Here is a 21,522-nt window from a genome sequence, read left to right as displayed (position 1 = left end):
GAGGCATTTTATCAAATGTTAGCAATGGTCTTTGGTTTGTTCTGCTGCCTCAACGGTTATAGACACACCCATGGGAATCCGTCGTCCAATCAGTTTGTAGGATTTGTAACGTGCGTCATTTCGGGTTGCTAGGGTCCGCCCAGATTGTTTTGTACGCTCGGCTGTGATTGGTGGGCGCAGGGGCTGGGGGTGGGGAAACGGTTTTGAGAGAGTAAGTTTAAACGGGGGGGCGGGATATGATTTTTAAAATCTGACTGTGAACTCCGACAGCACTGTTAGCGAAAGCACTGCATAGACCTGGTAATGTATGCTTCCTCATTAACTCTCATGGACTTATCTTTTAGTCAACCTCAGGATTAATTATATATATATATAAATATACAGACTAAACATGTAATTCGGGAGATTGTATTTGAATTAGTCGGTATTTGTTTTTATCCTTGTGGCTGGATTGTTCTAGACATTAATGTTAGCTAAGTTAGCTAACACCACACCAGGTCTACTATTATTATTTATTATTATTATAACCCTGATACTTCTGACACTCTTTTTGGATAGGCTAGTTAATGTATTTTTACAACTGATATTAAATATAAATAACCGTTCACTTAATAATCGTTTGTATTTGGAGTTAACTTGCAGATATTGTGGTTGTATTGTCGCTGCTCAGCTAAATGCTAGCTAACGTTAGGGTTTAACTGCGGGGCTTAATGACGCTGCTAGCAAGCCGGTAAGAGCTGGAAGATCTTCCTTTACACAGGAATGTGTCTGAAACACGGACAGAAATCGACTATCAAGAAGTAAATCGAAAGCTGATAAAAAAATAAAGGGTGCTAGGGTTCGCCAGTTAGCCAAACTGAGCTTTTTAAATGTTAAATTAAAGAACCTCGAGAGCAGGTAAGGTGGTGTGTGTGTAGCGTTTGGACTCTCAGCATGAAAGCTGTTTGTGTGTGTGTGTGTGTGTGTGTGTGTGAGAGAGAGAGAGAGAGAGAGCGAGGGCAAAAAAAATCTGAGCATCTGCAAAATTCTTGTGTTTGTACGATCTATCACCATGGTTAATCTGTTTCCCAGCTCAAACTAGCCGCTGCTTGTGTGTGTGTGTGTGTGTAAAGGTTAATGCTGCAGCAGAGCTGCGGTTTGGACACTTGTTGAAGCTGAGTAACTGAACTGTCAGGCTGTTGTTTTGATTTGTGTAGACTTTAAAGCCATGGCCTCTCAGAACCTGGATCCTGCTGCAGCTTCTTCTACAGCCGCCTTAAAAGGAAACGAAACAGCCGGAAGTGTGTCGAAGGGCTCCGTTAGTAAGAGGTGTGTATGTGATGAGCAGCAGCATGCAAACTGGGAGTGAACATCACTCAGTGCTCAACTTTTACTTACACACACACACACACACCAAAACAGCACAGGACAACTCCCTTCTCACAGTCCTGAGCTCTGTTTCTGTCTGTGTCTGCGCTGCGTGGGTTTCCTCTGGGTTCTCCGGTTTCCTCTGACCTTCCAAGAACATACCACAAAGTGGCTTGGTTATGCTAAATCGCCCCTTGGTGTGAATGTGTGTGTCTGTGTGTGTGTGTGTGCTTGGTATTCAAATTCAAATTTTATCCATCACACGCACACAACCATTCACAGTAAGACGTGTAGTGAAATGCTTTTTTATAACGGTCCATGACATAAAATAGAATTTACATAGAGTTAGAAAAGAGGAAAGTATAATTAAAAGAAAAATTATAAAAATATAAAGTGAGGATTTAAAGATAGGTGGCAGCAACAGTCTGATAAAGTGCAGATCCTCAATGGCATATCAGTCCTCAGTGGACCGTATCCCTACCCATCTACCTCACACTCAGTGTCCCAGGACTGCGGCATGTTCGACGCGACCCTGACCAGGACAAAGCAGTTATTGCAGACGAGTGAATGTTATTACTACCTCAGGTCATTCGCATTCTTGACTTTATTTATTTGCTTATTTATTACATTTTTATTCAGTGTTGTACACAGCGAGGTGGAGTGGTCAGTTTGCAGTATTACATAATAAATAATAATAGTAAATATTACTTTTTCTGATCCTGCAGGATGCTTGACACAGCGCAATCCTACTAGAGCTATCACTCGAAAGAAATGCCAGTCTGTGAAAATTGGCTTCTATTTGTTTTTGAACTTTGTATACTGCTTTGCTGAATGATTGTTGGCAATGTGTTTCTCAAGCAAATATTTGTTTATTGCAAAAGTGATGGCAGGATAAATAAATAGTTTGGCTATTAATATGCAATGGTTCAGCAATACAACTTTTAAATAAGATTTCTGATTCAATTCTTGACTTACGTTCCTGCAAGTTTTGTACATTCATGCCTTTTGAAATTTGACCTATACAGTAACCACAGTTAAGTAATATTGATTAAATAACTGAGCATTTGATAATTTGTCACGCCTGCCGAGAAGAGAATAAAAGCACCGAGTCCCTTCTTACAATGTCTGACAAGGTCGGAGACACTTGGAGATCATGTAGATGGATCTTGGTCCACTCTTCCATGCAGGACATTTTAAACTACTTTTATATACGTAGGTTTGTGCTAATGGACCAGGCTCTTCAATTGAAAACTTTATTTTAGTGTTTCCTTAACAATGTTGAATTGGAGTCATGGTTGTCTCATCATCTTGGTGAAAGCTCGATCTATGACTAAGAACCTCCTGGCAGAGGCAACCAGGGTTGGAGTGCAATATCCTGGTACTTAGCAGAAGTAATGATTCTTCACCTGAACCACCAGCCAAAGTTACCAAAGAATATACTGATTTTATTTTGACAGCTGGGATAATGCATGGTTTTATAAGCATTAAAAGACAATGCAAACACTTTGTGATGGTTTAAGGGGGGTTAATTTTAGTATTGTTTATTTGGTACTGAATATGTGCAAATTCCTGAGTGCTGTTCTTGCCTTCCACTCTTCCCAGGCTTCAGCAAGAGCTCATGACGCTCATGGTGAGTCTTCAAAATACCTTGTTACTCTACACACTGTATTCACTCTAATTAACGAATTATTAATTTGCCTCCAAATGTTTGATGTTGTGTTGCAGATGTCAGGAGACAAGGGAATTTCAGCATTCCCAGAGTCTGACAATCTCTTCAAATGGATTGGCACGATAGATGGCGCACAGGGAACAGTAAGTTTCACTCTCTCATATTTCCTGTGTTTGCTTTAGCTATGGTTTATGCAACAGAACTGCTCTCAAGTCCAGTGTAGAAAAGCAGTATATTACATTTGCAGACATTACTTGGTTAAATACAGTTTTGCTTGCAGATTTTTTTTTTCCTGTGTGAGGTTCAAACCATAATTGTCTTCTTTTTCCTGTTGAGGTGTATGAAGGTTTGAGGTATAAGCTGTCATTGGAGTTTCCTAGTGGATACCCCTACAACGCTCCTCGGGTGAAATTCATCACTCCTTGCTTTCATCCAAATGTCGATGAGAATGGGTTTATTTGCTTAGACATTTTGAAAGAGAAATGGTCTGCTCTCTATGACGTTCGATCCATTCTGCTGTCCATTCAGAGTTTACTTGGAGGTAATGTTTCTAAAACTTAAGAGCTACAAATTTTTACTCTATTATTATTATTATTATTATTATTATTATTGTCATTATTATTGTTATTGTTAGTGGTAGTAGCAGCTATCTGATGACTCACTGTCTGCTACCCCCTCCTCCCTCCTCCTCCCCTTTTTTTTTCTGTCCCTGTTTTATAAAGAACCCAACAATGATAGCCCTATGAACTCTGCAGCTGCAGAATTATGGGATAACCAGGAAGGTAAGTAGTTATGGTGTGCAGGCCAAACCATTGTGCCTTTTGGTATAGTGAAGTAGTCTATTCGTATGTAATATTTCATAACTGAAAGTCAGCACTTTCTGTGTGTTCTTATTCCAGCCTTCAAAGCCCATTTGCACTCAACCTACAAGAATTGACCGACAAAATTGGGCACTCCTGCCTCTTCTCTTTTATCTCACTGTGTGACCTCATTTCTTTATTTTTGCCCATGACTATGTAAATTTAAATGCTGAGTCTGTTTCTGTACAATATTTGTATGTTGAATAAGCCTGTCTCAATAAAATGCCATTCAGTAGGTGGATTTTGTTTATTCCCTTCATTCTAATAAAGCAAAGTATGTGTAATATAAATATATATATATATATATATATATATATATATATATATATATATATATATATATATATATATATATATATATATATATATATAATCACAGTGATGAGACCTAAATAATCTCTACTGTGTCTGTTAGTTGAAAGCAGTAGTTCTGTAGTTCTCAAAATGGAAGCATGGCCAAGGGGGTTGTGGTTTTTATTTATTTATTTTCAGGTTAACATGATGAAAATCACAGCCCACCATTAGTATAGTCATTGTATTTATTATTGAGTTGAATGGGTTTAATCCAAACCTCAAGAACCCAAAAACAAGCAAGCCAATAAATAAATGTTAACTTGCACCTAATATATTCTGTTGGTGGAAAATTCAGGAATAGAGATCCCTAATAGACAAAATATTATTGTGCAAATTTAAATAATATTCATGAAATAAATGTGTACTATGGGGGGTCTGTGGAAGTTTTTTTTTTTTTTTATAGTTAAAGGGGTCCCTGGCTACAAAATGTTTTAGATATTTGTTTAAAACAAGTTGGGAAGAATGGTTAGAAGAAATTCAGTGCATTACAGTTTTTTCCACCATGATATCTGTATTTTTTCCCCCCTCTTTAGCATAATGTGATCTTTGGTGTGTCTTGCAGTTCCATTTTATACAGTCATATTTTTGTTTAGTAGCACTTGCTGATAGGGGGCAGTATTGTCTGTTTGAAAATTCACCTATGCTACTGTGCATTATGAAATAGATGAGAGCTTGGTGGTTTCCAGATGGATCATGATTAATCTTGATTTTGTTGCAAAAACCAAGGCAGGCCAAATTAATTAGGGATTGAAGACTGATTTCTCACTAGCTACATGGTCCAAAATGGCTCTAGTTGAGCAAACAGAATATGCATCCTATTCTACAGTTGGAATGACTGCAGCAGCCTGACTTTCCATCCTGTGACACCACTTCCACCTCCATCATCTCCTCCAAGGTGTCATCATCCTCTTCCTGTGTTCCCTCAGCCCAGGCTTTCTGCACTGGTTGCACTGACCACAGTGGCACGTTTACCCTCTGCAGCATTTCCTGGAGCAGGGTCTCAATCTCCAACACGTGGCCCTTCAGGTCAGGTTTTTCCTTGCACTCCGTCACCACCCAGGGGCTCTGCACCGTGGCAGCACGACCTGCCACCTCAGTGCCTCCTGCAGAGGCACCCGTGTTAACCAGGGCCTGTCTGTCTTTCTGAAGAGCGATGGGAAAGAGCTCCTGGAGTGCACTGACCCTCTTGAGCTCCTGCTGGAAGTTCTCCAAGGCGCACAGAAGCAGCACCCAGAGGCGCTCGACCTGCTCGCGGTCATCCTGGCCTTGTTCTGTCTCAACCAGCAGCTGCAGCAGCCTCCGGTGCAGCCCTGTAACATGAGTATGATAAACAAAGGCAAACAGAACTGTTCTCATCTTTCTTTCTTTAATATTTAATCAACTTTTGCCTTTTAAATCAGTGGACCTCGATCAGAGTTACGTGGTTAAAACTGGAAAGTTTATGCGTGTGTTTAGCCTATGCAGGGTGAGATACTACAGATGCTATACTGAGTCTCCACATCATAACAATGGCATGTTTCTCAGTAGAAAACTGATGTAAAATGCAATAGTTTGGAATTATCACAGAGAGTATGATACTTTTTTGTCCATGCAATTTGACTGCTGAGCATCATTCAGGGGGAGCAAAACATGCCAGGACATTATTACTATTTTTACTACATCTGTACCAATAATTACATAACTATGCTGAATTATTAAAGCTGCCACTGTGGAAATTGTCTTTTTAAGTCAGCAGATAAATTACCTTGTTCGATTTAATGTAAATGGAAGTTTATGCACTTCTGTAAAATGGTAATTTAATATATAATATATACATATTATAAAGTAGGAGTCATGGATTCCAGCACAGTTTGGTGATTCAGATAATCAAAGACAACCGATTCAACTCTTGAGTTAATAAACATGGCTCCAGGACAGGAATTAATGTCCCATGAGTCAAGTTATTTCTATATCCTAACATACTCATTTTTTTCCTGTAGGGATCTGGGCGGAAAATATAGAGAAAAGGAAAATATTCATGTGAGAATATTCGATGGAGCTCCATCATCTTCATTGTTAAAAAGACATAAACCATGAAATTGGATTACTTTTACTGTTAAGTACATTGGAGACTTGTGCACAGTGTGTGAGTTTTGTTTATTCACAAAAAAAGCACCTTAATAATATCAGCATGGCACTGTGCTTACAAGTAGATATTTCTTTCCACTGTGTATTTCTGTTTTATGTATTAGAAGAAAAGCCTTGTATAGTGGCTCTGTTCTCCTACCTGTACATATTTTATGCGCCTGTCCCCTGGTTTCCTCCAGCTCGTCTCTCAGAAGGCTGCCGTCTGTGTTACTCCCTAAGCAGGTGGCCATTTGCTGAAAGCAGGCAGTGAGTTTGATGAAGGCGGCCTGCGCCTGCTCACACTCGCTCACAAGCCTCTTCCTGGCCTGGATCTCTCCCACTGACCTCCGCCACCGATTCATGCTCCTCCAACCACAACTAGTTAAAGTTTTAGCACATCTGGAACTGGGTTCTTGGGCACAGCGTCAGCCTGATCATCTTCCAAAAATAACTTTGGGTGAAGAACCTTCACATAAATTGCAAGCTCCCAGCTTTAGAAGACTTAGAACTAATCATGAATTCTCTGTCCACTGGTGTGTATTCCTGTATTATATTAATGATAAATACCCCATGTTCTTCTATTTTAACAAATTATATTACACAAATTATAAATTATCTTGTGGATCCCAATACTTTGGTATAGACTGTACAAGTTTAGTCCAATATTAATTTCTTCAACTACTGAAACAAACTAAGATCTTTCAATTTGAACATCACCTTTTTTAGGATACATTAGATAATGTATATGTAATAATCTACTACAAATATGATACACTACCAGTAAGGATTCAATATAAATATGAGTTTTAACATTTTGTAAAGGATTACGAAAGTTCCATTAAATTATAATTTAATATCTTTAATAAGTGAACCAGTATATTTATAGCCTTTTTTTTTTCCTTTAAAAAAAAATCTAACCATTACCTCAGTCTCATTCAGGATGCCATAATTTCTTCTCATCCTCAGCATTGTGTTGACAGTCTCACATCTCAGCTTGACTACATCTGAGATGAGTGCCGGCAAACACTCTGTTATCACCCCACTTCCTTTCCGATGGCTTCATGGAAGCTGTTGGCCTTCAGGGAGACTTTCTTCAATTAGGCCTGAGCAGTGCAGCTGATGCTCTCCAAACCAAACGACTGCAAACGTCACACATCTGAGGGAGACCTAATCTTAAAATAAACACATAATCATGGAAAGAGGAGTACTCTTTATATTGAACAAGGTTAAATCCATGTTTGGCTTCCTTTGTTCCTGTGTTTTGTATGTGTGCTTTAGGCGCAGTTAATTGCCATCTGGGAGAACGGCGTGGGACTGCAGAGGAACAGGCCGGGATCCTTTGATGACCCCCCTGTGGCTCTTCAGGCTTGTTTGAACGCAGTGTGTAGATAAGGAGGGCCCTTGACACTCACACTATCCCGCAGGTGTAGTATCCTCAGCAACCTCACTCATGTTAGCTCATTCAGTTAGCAAAACATCAGAGCTGCAGTAAGCTATTTCTTAAAATAATACAGTATTCACACATGCCACATTATTATTTTTACTCTTCTGTTGTCACAATCGTTTTTAATCATTTAGATTTGGTGACTGCCATTATCAACCCCACACAATCTATGCTTTCACTTAATGTTTCCGTCATTTGTAATTTATACATATCATTTTTTTTTTTTTTTTTTTGCATTTTTTTTAGTCTCCACCCCTATTTCCCTCGTTCAGAGAGGAGTACTCACATGACATTTGTACCAAAGTGTGAATAAGCAAGTAACATAACTAAATAGAAACAAGTGTGTCACCTGTTAATGCATAACTGTTGATGTTTAGTTTATGGCTATAAATCAGACAATTTGAAGTGGTTATGTTTTGTTTCTTAGTGGTGCATCATGTTACCACTTTTGACCAGTGTTGTCAACTCTGAACAGATGAGACATCAGTTTTGAATTTAACATGGGAATAAACACATACTTCTTATTCCAAGTGTCTTTAAACATTCTGTTTTTTGTTGTCGACTTTTACAAATTTATGAAAACTCTCCCATTTCTGAGTTGATCTTTCTAGCTCTGTAGCTAGTCTCTGGTCCAATGAGCTTTCTTCAGCTAAATCATTTACATAAATATACAATACATGATTAGATAAGCCACAAAAGAGGACTTCTAAAGAAGTGGAGCTGGTTCACTTTCGGTAATCTAGAGTAGCTGAACTACTGGCAGCATTTTTTTTCCTGAAGTTGATCATCTTTGCTGCAATATTTGTTCAAGAACTTAGTTCATTTCACTGAAATACTTTGCCGTGTCTGCATCCGTTCCACGTCTCGCCAGTTGATGACTTAAAATTTCATTAACTGATATCCATTAGATTGTGTTTCCAATCTTTATTGAATATCTATTAACAGTTTGGATGATCTGAAGGCATTTGTTCATTCTCATAGCAATGACAAACACATTATTTTATATATACAACATTAAAATATAGCTTGGGAATTTGCATGCCTTACAAAGGCAACTAGGAACTTTGACAAGGAGACTATATTTTAAAGTTACACAACAAATGGATTGTCAAAAGTAGGAAGGACATATTTTACGTTATGGAACAAAGTCCATAATTTCCATGTTAGATATGAATCTCATTCCCTTATTAGTGGTATGTAAAAGGATCACAGTCATGTTAAGCCTGAGCTAACAGGTACAGAATAAAAACAAACAACAAAACAAAACAAACAAATCAACAGCAAATTGAGGCAGCCGTAGCTCAATACAAACAACCTGCACTGGATGTCAGGATGTAACTGCTCATTCAAACGTACGTATTGCCCTTCGTATGAACTGAAGATGGTTGAAAGTTCACTTCTAAATGCTGGTATATTCCAGTGCAACAGTAGACGAGCAGTCAGAGCAGAATGAACAGATCTGTGATTTTGGCTTATTTCACACTGTTTAAAGACTGACAAATCATACACAACCTATGAAGTGTCTATGTGGCGATGGCCTCCATGATCTCATGGCACAGGCACTGACAGAAGCCGTAGAACACGCAGAGGACGAGGGTGGAGGGCACCAGGCTGACCAGGATCACTCCCAGTGTGAGTTGCTGAATCATGAGCAGATAGATGCCCAGGGGCAGAGAGCTGAAGTACAGCAGGCAGAGGAAGCCCATGACAAAACGCGGCACAGAGCGCGACGTCCACGCGCGCCACTTCTGCACAGGCACGTGGCATGGCAGCGAGTCCAAGCTAGCCGGCCGATACAGACGCACCATGTTCAGCATGCCAGTGGAGTCGGGTGAAGTTGACTCGTCTGGAACCTCCATGATAGTGATGACCAAGCAGTCTGAGGAACTGTGGGCCTGCTCTCCTCCTCCCTCTCCACTTGTTCCTATTTCTCCCCCACTTAGGCTGTTTGGGGTGAGCAGAACCTCACCCACGGGCATTGAGCCACTCTTCCTCACTTGCTCCTGGTAGGAGAGGATGGCCAGGATGTTACTGTCATCCTGCAGGAGCCAGATTTCCTCATCAGGCACATGCGTCTGATGGCGGCAGAATGGGCAGCTGACGGTGCCAGGTGATGATTCCATCTCAGCCATCTTCTTCAGGCACCGAGCACAGACACGGTGCAGGCACGCCAGTAACTTCGGCTTGCGAGCGCGTGCATCGTAGCGGCTATAGCATATCTTGCATTCCAGTTCTTCCACCGTATAGACCACGCCTTCTGAGTCTGACTTATTACTCATCCTGAGAGCAGGAAGCGGGGAATGCAAAGGGAATTTTCAAAACGTAATAATCTAGCTACCCAGCAAAGTGTTGTTTTGTCTTTATCTAATTGTTGTTTTGTCTCTTTTTTTGTCAGATTGTGTGTTAACAGCAGGGCCTCATTTTTAATACAGCATTTATGCTCCTCTGATGTTGACAGCCGTAGACAGGACAATAGCTTGTTGTAAACAGTGGAACCTATAAATCAATTAAACACTGATGGCCTGAAAACCAGTATTACAGTTACACATATTCACAGTAGTTCATGCACAATCAGACTTTCCGTGCATAATACTTATACAGATATGTACTGAGGTGTTTTGTTTTTAGAGTTTCTTGGAGTCATGAACATAATGACAGGCAGTAAATGAAATACTTGTTATGGAAGAGGTGCTAATGAAATGTTCATGGACCGTTGCTTAATTTCACTGTAAATTCATTCCAGTTCAGAATCCTGAGACAAAAACTGCTGATCATTAGTCATCCATGATGTCATCATCAGTAATATGCGAATTGGCAGAAATGAATTGTAGTTTAGGTAAAAGGATCCTGGAACATGTCTGCTTTTGCCAACAGTTAAAGAGGATTGACAAAACACATTTTATGTCCATCAAGTATGGAACTGCGACTGTTCAGAGGACAAGGAGATGCAGCACTTTGCTTCCTTCTGAAACAAGAACACAGACAAACAGATATAATAAAGATATAATAGATATAATATAATAAATAAATGTAATGATTATATAATACATACATAATGATACTGTATAAATGTTTAAATACAGAGAATATATACATAATACATAATATCTACAATATTTAGTTTCACTGACAGCTATTCTGAGTATACTCTCACTGTAAATGTTACTGATATTCCCATGAGTGAATCTAGAGGAGAAAGGGAGCATTACTGGACTTTTTGTTCTTGAGTCTTGCTATCCACATAAGAGGAATCCTTGACTTGCCCTTCATGGACAAAAACCTTACAGTGTGCCTAGACCGCTTTTTATTTATGTCCTCCTCTTTCATCAGGCTCATATTGACAGAAATATAAAACTGTCACTTACTTCGTAACTGTGTTTGTGTGTGTGTGTCATTTTCATCATTTATGATTTAGGAATGGACAGAATTATGGTGGTGGTATTGTATGTCTCATTTTTTAACTTAACAAGAGGACTGAAAAACTGCGCAGGCTCCTCAAGAGACTAAAAAAAAAAAATCCCATGGATGCAGCAGGTGTAGTGTGATGCGGTCCAGGCTAAGGAGCTAGCGCAGGTAAATGGTTGTGTAAATTGGCTTTTTGATTCCCTAAGAGAATGTTTTCCACAGGTATACAGAAACCCATATCTACAGCTCAACTCCACAAATATCTCCTTGACCACAATCTGTTTCTTTTTTCCTCCTTCCTCTCTCTCTCTCTCACACACACATACACACACACAATATCTCTGTCTCAGAGTGCACGTTGTTAGAATTTGAGCTAAACTATAAATAGCAAATCCATGCCGGAGGAAACACAGTGAGCCTAATATAACACACAGCCCCCCACCAGCACCACCAAATACCCTTGATGACTGTGATAAAGAGTATCCTACTCCATCTTGGTCATATACACACACATTCAACCCCTTAAGGACAGAAGAAACAGAAATTATGACTGTGACTTTGTATGGCAGCTTGTCTCCAGGGGACATGATGCAAAATGCTTACGTAAATTGCAGTATGTGATTTACTGAACACAAGCCAATGAGCGTTGTCCTGATGTCTGGGACGTAGAGATGCAGTGGGTAAAAGATGTTGTTTTGCCAGCCCGAATTCACTACCTATTAAAAATGCAACAAGCCAACACATGCTTAAGGGCACGTCTACATTTAGCTTAGTAATCAATGTAGCTGACTCTTCAGTGCTGCATGTTAACTGCATTGTACAGAAATCTAACCTACTTTGAAATGGCACAAAAAGGCTACTGTAATGGTGCCAATGAGGAAAACCACCTGTTTGTGTGCTTTCATTTCTGAATTTCCATTGTATATGGCCATCTTTGTTCAGGAACTTCATCGCTTTATCCGAATGGAAATTCAAAGACTTCAACATCCCAGCCTGACCTCCGTCCTGTCATGCAACATAAGCCAGCAGACACAAGCTCAAAGGTCTATAATAAGACATTCCTGAGAGCTCAGACTATCTCAGTCTGATGCTGAAATGTCACTCACAAAGACAACTCATCACAATTATCACGACTCTTGATAACATCAAACTAAAGGGAAAAACAAATATTGCATAAGATCTCTTGTTCTTCAGGGGTGTTCACTGAGTGTGTTTTAATGAGCGAAAGTGGCACAGAGAGGTACAGTACAGGTAGAGATGCCAAAAACGTAACAAACACCATCTGTGTTCCTTTCCTGTGGTCAGAAATGATACAAACCTACCATTCTGTGCCAACATCTATACCTCCCTTTGGGAGCATATTTCTTTAAAAAAAATATATTAATTTAAAGGGACATGTATGTGTGATTCCACAAAAGCTTTCCTATCTACAAGCTTTAATAACAGTTTAGTATGGAATCCCCATAACAACAATAATAGGCTATCTAATGAGTCAAAAATACAACAAGTACAGAGTAAGGTTAAAAAAAAGACTTTTTTTTTTTTTTAAACTATAATTTCCTAAACTCACAGTCAATAAAATAAAATAATAATTTTATAGTACTCTTCCTTTTATCATTTGCTGTATCTTGTTTTTATTTCTAACTTTATTTTATTTTATCGACTTTAGCACTTTTTTAGTCTTTTTTTTTTTCTTCCTATTTTACTCCTAATTGATTCATGCTTATATGATAATGAGGTGGTATGTCTGGGTGTTAGATTGGTCCATGGGGTTTAGGGCTGATATTAATGGGTAATGCAGATCAGAGCAATCAAAAGTGTCACTGTCAAATACATTGTCTTTGTCCAGTGGGTTGTGACAAAATTAGAATAGATTACATGCTCTCATCAGTGTCAACATAACAGGACAAAACCAGATTAAAAATGCAACGACATGAAGTTTGCCTCTCTGTTTTGCCAACTAGAACATTTACAGTAGTTTGCAATGCTCTCTGCAGCAGTATTGTGTTTCTACAAGGGTTTTCGTGACAGAATGGTCAAATGTAGAAGCCTTTTATGCTTTTCTTTCTCATGCAAATAATTGTTGCATTCCTGTGTGATAACTCCTCAACGATTAGTAATGAACCTGTAATACTTATACAATCTTTCGTCGCTGTACTTATTTCATTCAGCCACATATGATTCTTCTGTGAGCAAAATCAAAAGATATTTTTAATTTATTATTTAACTGACTATTCAAGGACTTTAAGATATAATTAAAAGCATTTTTGAACTGACTGTTTAATCAGGTTTTTGTATTGAATTATACTTTTGACTCAATAGATAATGCATTTGTGTTTCAGCTTTGGTAGCTGAAGTTTACTTTAAAAACCCTGCCACTGTATACTGACAAAGCAGATAAAGCAATCCAAATGCCCACCTATATGTTTTACTGGATTCCCTACTGGTCAGAGTCTAATCGAAATAGCTTTTTAAACACGTAAAAACAAATTTTGATTTAAAGCTGCATTTTGTTTTGTTAAAAATGAACAAAATATGATCATTAAGTCTGCCGTAAGTCGCTCTGACAATACTATTATACTCACAGGCAGTGCTGTCTCAGGGGGGTTGGGTTGCTATTGTATATAGTTATTATACTGTATTTCACACACAAACTATGGGCACAAAAGAAGTTCAACTCCATGGTGACAGGCAAGAGCTAGCAATCAATCAGGAGAGTGAGAGAGTCCAATATAATACTATAATAATACGAAAAAGGATTCAGGACTGATGGAGTTTTAACTTCAAACATTTTGACAGGCTGAAGAACAAAATACATGCAGAAAACGAATCAGATAATAAAAACAGACAGAATGGAAGCAACCAGGTTAACTTTCATCGGCTTTGGAGCTATGAGCAGCCTTAGGGAAAACATCTAAATTCACATCATAGTCCCACATGAGCAGAATGCTGCGAGATTACAGCAGAGCAACCCTTATTCTGTAGGCTGTATGCTCTTTTATGTGACACTATGTCGCTGAACGAGCACAGTTACACCAACGCATAGGTGACTCTAGTGGTTCTGTGATTTCACCTAGTGCTCAGTAAATGTGACAGCCATGTTTATGTGCATGGTAAAGTATCATCCATGTATCATTCTAAAAATACTTGTAATATTGGGGAAACAATAATAATGAAAGCAGACAATTATACAATGTAAGGCCAAAAGTTTGTGGACACCTGTCCATCACACCCATACGTGCTTTTCGAACATCCCATTCCAGATTTAGTCCCCCTTTGCTGTTATAATGACCTCCACTCTTCTGGGAAGACTTTCCACTAGATTGATTTTGGAGCGTGGCCGTGGGGATTTGCCCATTCTGCCACATGTGCATTAGTGAGGTCAGGCACTGATGCCAGTTCATCCCAAAGATGTTCAGTGGGGTTGAGGTCAGGGCTCTGTGCAGGACATTTGAGTTCATCCGCATCAACCGTGGCAAACCATGTCTTTATGGAGCTTGTTTTGTGCACAGCGACACTGTCATGCTGGAACAAGTTTGGCCCCTTGGTTCTAGTGAAGGGAAATACAGCATACAAAGACATCTTATACAATAGTTTGCTTCCAAATTGTTTGGGGAAGAACCACATATGGGTGTGATTGTCAGGTGTCCAAACTTTTGGGCATATATTGTACTTGGGCCACATCACAAACCATAATAATTTGTCAGAACCCTATTAATGTCACTACTATTTAGACATCCTATTTAGTACACAGTATCCAGATTGGGATGCAACATAGAATTCTCTCTGAATGTGTTTACGTGGCACTCTCAGCTGTGAGATTAATCCTCACAAAACCTACATCGAGAAAATCTGTAGCTTGCAATAGCCTTTTTTTTTTTTTTTACTAGAGAGGATGAAATTCTAGTAGCTTTTACAATGCCATAAATTTTTATTAAAACCAATTTGACTCATGATGTCAACATGATATCAAGCAAACAAACAAGGAGAAAAAACCCAGACAATTCAATAAAACCCAGCGCCATCAATTAAGACTAAACTGTAAAAGATTCTTAAGGACTATAACTACCTAAAAAAAGAGAGAGAGAGAGAGGGAGAGAGAGAGATCATGGAGTAAGTTATTTCCTTTGTGTGCAGTCTTGCAAATCCCAAGAAACATATATTCAATAATCAGCTGAATAAGCCATTCAGTGCCAGGCGGGTGTTTCAATTAGCCCTAGTTACTGAATGACTTTGAACCCTTAAGCAGCCACGTCAATAAAACCACATCATAAAACCACAATAAAAGCACTTTTTTGTTTAAATCTTATGAGTTGTCTCTGATGACACATTGTCCCACAATCTTAGAAAAAAAGAGGTTCTTCAGGAGTTCTTAAATTTCTAAATGGGTTTGACTTGGAACCCTTTCTGATAGTGAAACTCTCTGTTCTTGTGTTCTACATACAACATTTAAGGGAACATGGAACATGAAGAGCATTTCCTCCAGAGGGACAAGCTGAAGAACTCTTATGGGTTCTAGATCTAACGTTTTTGAATTGATGCATAAGGAAGTAGAAACTAGCAATTCAAAATGTATCTACACTACAGAGAGGGGAAATTATCTGCACTCTTCCTTATATATATAAAAAGAACAGAGGAAATAAAGCTTTAAAAAACTATTAATAATACTATTAATAATTGGTATAATTGGTATGATAATATTTGTTATTTAATATGGTTGTTTGTTAAAGGAATGTACTTACAAATTCAGTGGTTGCCATCTAGAGTCTAATAAACCAAGGACATTGCAATTAAAGAAGATTTTTTTGTGGTCAGACATAATGTCATGTACGCATGAGTAGTGGGAAATCTTTAGACTTAATTTTCCAAAAAGTACTAATGGCATTTACTTTCCCAAATCTGCCCAAATTTGTCAAACATACTTTGCTTTATCTTTCTTTACAAATCTGTACTTTTTATCTGTCTTTAAAAGTGCATACACTAAGTGGAAACAAATTCTTCACATTAGTTTTTTCCAAATATTATCAATAACAACAACAACAACAACAACATAATAATAATAATAATAATAATAATAATACATTCCAGGTTAACCATCTATATATTTTATATAACATAATCCTGTAATTTTAAATTGCCAAATTTAATTTTGCATTTGTGAATAAGAGTAACGTCATGCTTTATTATTACATTTAGAGCTTTGGAGAAAAAAGCCACGGCAACAAAGTGGTTGATCCATCTATCAGGACCTCTGACAGACTGCAAAATGGGTTTATGAAAAATTGATCAATGAAGCTCTGGAACGTTCAATTTTAATGATGCTTTTAATTCGTACCATCTCCCGCTCTTCATATTGCCCAGGAGAACTCTAATGACTGCACTGCATTTTCAACAAGCAAATACTCTTCCTTTCTGAGGTCTCGGAAAGAAGAAAGATGATACAAATGGTGATATAAATATTATAGAATGTGCTAAAAAATATTTTAGCAAAATAACATAGTGGCACAATATAATAATATTTGGTTCAGTAGTTAAGGGTCTGTGCATGTGATCTCAAGCCACAGGACTGTCATTAATGCTAAACAGTCAGGTTATGTGCGTGGAGTGGATTCTTCCTCATTTGTTAGTCACTTTGGATAAAAGTGTGTGCCAATAAATGAAAGACTAATGGAGGATTTACTGCAATGGAACAATTGCCAAATCAAAACAAGCACCGTTCAACACTACATAAAACCTTCTACAGCACAGGATAATTTAACAGATCCAGAGAACAACAAACTCAAGAGAACATATCCGAAGAACAACAAACTCATTTCACTCAGACACAATTACTATTTGCAAAAAGAACAGGTCTACCTGCAGGACTGCTCAAGAGTTTTGGGTCTGTGCCACATTCTAAATTTATCTCCTGTCTCTCTTAAGAACAACCTGCAATGAGAGGACGACTCTCACTTTGGACTGTGATTTGATGGGACAGCTTGGTGGCACTCTCACATGGGACAGGAAGTGCTTGATAAATCCACTCTCATCCACCCTACTGTCGACTCAGAGCTGTCACACTGACTGAAAGGTCATTAGTGGCCTAGTTTTTATACCACTCCCTTTATGGGGCTCAAAGGAAAGAAATGTGTCTTTAATTCCAGACCTACAGTGTGTACAGTGTGTACGTCTGGAATTACTCCCGTCATTTACAGACACGCCCTTTGCGTGTCTATAAATGATGGGAATGGTGCACATGTTCCCAGAAGACTAGTTCAAACTCTCTGTCTCTAATAAAGTCTGTGAGAGTGAGAAACACTGTTAATTATGGTGCAGTGTCATTTACCTTACATGTGTTACTGACCTTCCTCGCCATTTAATTCATTTAATCAGTGTCTTTCCTACATTCTGTCTTTATTATACAGTATGACTAACATTTAAGCTAATGTCCTTCAAACTGAGTACCGTCATTGTGTCTATACACTTACAGAAAAAAAAAAGGTTCAATCAAACACTCTAAAAGGCTCTTCACTTTGCCCCCGTCTGCAGGAACCCTTAACAGGTCTAAGTAGAAGCCTACAACAGGTTTGCTGTTAGAAAACCTTCAGAAATTTAACCGTTACGTTAACCAATTTAACAGTTAACCACCCAAAGAACATTTTTTAAGAGAGAGTTCAATGAGACCACATAGGATCTAAACAAAATACATACACTGTCCATAAAGTTGACTGTCACATTTACTGAGCAGTAGGTGGGAAAAAAGCAAAAATAATTTTTAAAAAATCTCTCATTCCCAACAAGATCTTCTCACTTAGCTGTAGCTAGTCTTTCCCTTTCAGATGGGGATTCAAAGCAGAACAGTGTGATCGAACAGCATTTAATCTCATTTCAAGCAGACTTTCAACAAATCAGCAAATGTTTATAATATCTAAGATGTAAAACAGTGATACTTTTCATGAAAATCAAAACACTGGCCTAGTGTAATTAGTCATATTCCTCATTTTAAGGAAGTGATCTCTAAATTGTCTGGCTTGAGGCTTGAACAGAAGAGATCAGTTTAAAGCATCGCCTAAAGGCGTTCATGTTTTACCTGGCTTGTTTGTTTGTTTGTTTGTTTTTCAGTAAAAGGCTTTCAGTGGCGTCAGCAGCCTACACTCCCTTCAAGGCTGTCCGATTAATTAACATTCTGGATGATCAGAATGATGAAAAGTTGCGATTTCACTTCACGTGTTGCCACAGTCCAACAGGTCTACGCGTTTGAACTGCATTGCACAGATTTCCCCCATGACACAGCTAGAGGAAGATGGAGCCGAATACAGCCAAAGCCAGAGTGGCTTCACTAATCCTCATCAGCCTGCTCTCGCCGTCAACACCGCATTCCACGCTCACACAAACGGAAACGCGAAATCCGCAGCCTGATCCAGTCGCCGCCGTTCATTTGTGTCATCAGCCTACGTGAGGAAATCACTAAAACAAGGTGCGTCCCTGTTGCTTCCATCAACTCCGGAGCCTCCCACGAATCCCATCGCATTAATTAAATGTTCACAATGGATTGACTTACAATGACAAATCAGTGGCGTCGTCGTGAGAATATATGCATCAGATCCAATCCTGTGATTCTCAGCTGGTTTAAGGTCATGTGTAAGAGCTCCCTGTCGTTTTTATGCTCGCTTAACATTTAGTGTACTTACCCCTCTGTGCCTGATTAGGGGATGTGGGAACAGCCTGTGTGCACTCCTAATCAGGATCAGGAGCTCGCGCGAGCAACATGTCCCTGGCCAGTGTGCTGTGGTGACTCAGAGTCCATGTCGATCATGATGCCGATGTCGGATGAGGCCGAGCGGAATCGCGCCGTCCCCCTCACTGATCACTGCGGTAGCGCTACAGCATTCCTACTCACTCACCGGTTACTGTGGCAACACGAGCCGGCGGCCAGAGCGGCGACCTACCGAGCGCGAGCACGAGAGTTCACAGAATTAACACATACACTGCTGCATTAACACACACTACTGCATTAACACTTACACCACTGCATTAACACACACTACTGCATTAACACTTACACTACTGCATTAACACATACACTGCTGCATTAACACACACTACTGCATTAACACACACACTGCTGCATTAACACACACTACTGCATTAACACTTACACTACTGCATTAACACACACACTGCTGCATTAACACACACTACTGCATTAAAACTTACACCACTGCATTAACACACACACTGCTGCATTAACACACACTACTGCATTAACACTTACACTGCTGCATTAACACACACTACTGCATTAACACTTACACTACTGCATTAACACACACACTGCTGCATTAACACACACTACTGCATTAACACACACACTGCTGCATTAACACACACTACTGCATTAACACTTACACTGCTGCATTAACACACACTACTGCATTAACACACACACTGCTGCATTAACACACACTACTGCATTAACACACACACTGCTGCATTAACACACACTACTGCATTAACACACACACTGCTGCATTAACACTTACACTACTGCATTAACACACACACTGCTGCATTAACACTTACACTACTGCATTAACACATACACTGCTGCATTAACACACACTGCTGCATTAACACACACTACTGCATTAACACATACACTGCTGCATTAACACACACTACTGCATTAACACATACACTGCTGCATTAACACACACTGCTGCATTAACACACACTACTGCATTAACACATACACTGCTGCATTAACACACACTACTGCATTAACACTTACACCACTGCATTAACACACACACTGCTGCATTAACACACACTACTGCATTAACACATACACTGCTGCATTAAAACACACTACTGCATTAACACACACTACTGCATTAACACATACACTGCTGCATTAACACACACTACTGCATTAACACACACACTGCTGCATTAACACACACTACTGCATTAACACTTACACTGCTGCATTAACACACACTACTGCATTAACACACACACTGCTGCATTAACACACACTACTGCATTAACACACACACTGCTGCATTAACACACACTACTGCATTAACACACACACTGCTGCATTAACACTTACACTACTGCATTAACACACACACTGCTGCATTAACACTTACACTACTGCATTAACACACACACTGCTGCATTAACACACACTACTGCATTAACACTTACACTACTGCATTAACACACACCCTGCTGCATTAACACACACTACTGCATTAACACATACACTGCTGCATTAACACACACTACTGCATTAACACACACTACTGCATTAACACACACACTGCTGCATTAACACACACTACTGAATTAACGCATACACTGCTGCATTAACACACACCACTGCATTAACACACACACTGCTGCATTAACACATACACTGCTGCATTAACACATACACTGCTGCATTAACACACACTACTGCATTAACACATACACTGCTGCATTAACACTTACACTACTGCATTAACACACACACTGCTGCATTAACACACACACTACTGCATTAACACTTACACTGCTGCATTAACACTTACACTACTGCATTAACACATACACTGCTGCATTAACACACACTACTGCATTAACACACACTGCTGCATTAACACACACTACTGCATTAACACACACTACTGCATTAACACACACACTGCTGCATTAACACTTACACTACTGCATTAACACACACACTGCTGCATTAACACACACTACTGCATTAACACACACACTGCTGCATTAACACACACTACTGCATTAACACTTACACTACTGCATTAACACACACACTGCTGCATTAACACACACTACTGCATTAACACATACACTGCTGCATTAACACACACTACTGCATTAACACACACACTGCTGCATTAACACACACTACTGAATTAACGCATACACTGCTGCATTAACACACACCACTGCATTAACACACACACTGCTGCATTAACACATACACTACTGCATTAACACATACATTGCTGCATTAACACATACACTGCTGCATTAACACACACTACTGCATTAATACACACACTGCTGCATTAACACACACTACTGAATTAACACATACACTGCTGCATTAACACACACTACTGCATTAACACTTACACTGCTGCATTAACACACACTACTGAATTAACACATACACTGCTGCATTAACACACACTACTGCATTAACACACACACTGCTGCATTAACACACACTACTGAATTAACGCATACACTGCTGCATTAACACACACTACTGCATTAACACACACACTGCTGCATTAACACACACTACTGAATTAACACATACACTACTGCATTAA

The 21,522-nt window shown here is 39.1% G+C and overlaps 3 protein-coding genes across 6 annotated transcripts; 1 reads left to right on the top strand and 2 right to left on the bottom strand.

Annotated features, from left to right (window-relative positions):
- Positions 1-173: 173 nt before the first annotated feature.
- On the top strand, positions 174-4,111 carry ube2c (ubiquitin-conjugating enzyme E2C). Of its 2 annotated transcripts, none has more exons than XM_026922415.3 (7): positions 174-300; positions 1,197-1,308; positions 2,950-2,977; positions 3,073-3,159; positions 3,353-3,557; positions 3,739-3,798; positions 3,916-4,111. In XM_026922415.3, the coding sequence occupies exons 2-7, from the start codon at positions 1,208-1,210 to the stop codon at positions 3,951-3,953; spliced, it is 519 nt and encodes a 172-aa protein (XP_026778216.1). In that variant the 5' UTR covers positions 174-300; positions 1,197-1,207; the 3' UTR covers positions 3,954-4,111. The 2 variants fall into 2 exon arrangements, with proteins under 2 accessions (XP_026778216.1, XP_034166754.1); XM_034310863.2 differs by lacking the exon at positions 174-300 and adding an exon at positions 737-897.
- Positions 4,112-4,310: 199 nt separating this feature from the next.
- On the bottom strand, positions 4,311-7,845 carry zgc:109913 (regulator of G-protein signaling 9-binding protein). The gene is made up of 3 exons (XM_026926967.3): positions 7,261-7,845; positions 6,497-6,774; positions 4,311-5,540 (listed from the first exon to the last, which is right to left on the bottom strand). The coding sequence occupies exons 2-3, from the start codon at positions 6,696-6,698 to the stop codon at positions 5,020-5,022; spliced, it is 723 nt and encodes a 240-aa protein (XP_026782768.1). The 5' UTR covers positions 6,699-6,774; positions 7,261-7,845; the 3' UTR covers positions 4,311-5,019.
- An 844-nt stretch (positions 7,846-8,689) lies between these two features.
- On the bottom strand, positions 8,690-19,123 carry LOC113536587 (E3 ubiquitin-protein ligase RNF182). 3 transcript variants are annotated; one of them, XM_026930662.3, is made up of 2 exons: positions 18,856-19,123; positions 8,690-10,745 (listed from the first exon to the last, which is right to left on the bottom strand). In XM_026930662.3, exon 2 carries the CDS (start codon positions 10,057-10,059, stop codon positions 9,304-9,306), a length of 756 nt encoding a protein of 251 aa, XP_026786463.1. In that variant the 5' UTR covers positions 10,060-10,745; positions 18,856-19,123; the 3' UTR covers positions 8,690-9,303. The 3 variants fall into 3 exon arrangements, with proteins under 3 accessions (XP_026786463.1, XP_026786630.1, XP_026786547.1); XM_026930829.3 differs by lacking the exon at positions 18,856-19,123 and adding an exon at positions 18,726-18,836; XM_026930746.3 differs by lacking the exon at positions 18,856-19,123 and adding an exon at positions 18,255-18,710.
- Between the last annotated feature and the right edge of the window lie 2,399 nt (positions 19,124-21,522).

This window comes from Pangasianodon hypophthalmus, chromosome 2 (genome assembly GCF_027358585.1).
Source record: "Pangasianodon hypophthalmus isolate fPanHyp1 chromosome 2, fPanHyp1.pri, whole genome shotgun sequence".
Lineage (NCBI taxonomy): Eukaryota > Metazoa > Chordata > Actinopteri > Siluriformes > Pangasiidae > Pangasianodon > Pangasianodon hypophthalmus.
The sequence above is the reverse complement of the archived record's forward strand: the minus strand, read 5'-3'. Positions and strand labels throughout refer to the sequence as shown.

Bases quoted from the DNA above. Each gene is read 5' to 3' on its own strand.
- ube2c (XM_026922415.3), top strand. From the start codon at position 1,208: ATGGCCTCTCAGAACCTGGATCCTGCTGCAGCTTCTTCTACAGCCGCC. The intron at 1,309-2,949 runs GTGTGTATGTGA...CACTCTTCCCAG, and splicing joins AAGGGCTCCGTTAGTAAGAG to GCTTCAGCAAGAGCTCATGA. The intron at 2,978-3,072 runs GTGAGTCTTCAA...GTTGTGTTGCAG, and splicing joins AAGAGCTCATGACGCTCATG to ATGTCAGGAGACAAGGGAAT.
- zgc:109913 (XM_026926967.3), bottom strand. From the start codon at position 6,698: ATGAATCGGTGGCGGAGGTCAGTGGGAGAGATCCAGGCCAGGAAGAGG. The intron at 5,541-6,496 runs GTAGGAGAACAG...CTCATGTTACAG, and splicing joins GGCGCATAAAATATGTACAG to GGCTGCACCGGAGGCTGCTG.
- LOC113536587 (XM_026930662.3), bottom strand. From the start codon at position 10,059: ATGAGTAATAAGTCAGACTCAGAAGGCGTGGTCTATACGGTGGAAGAA.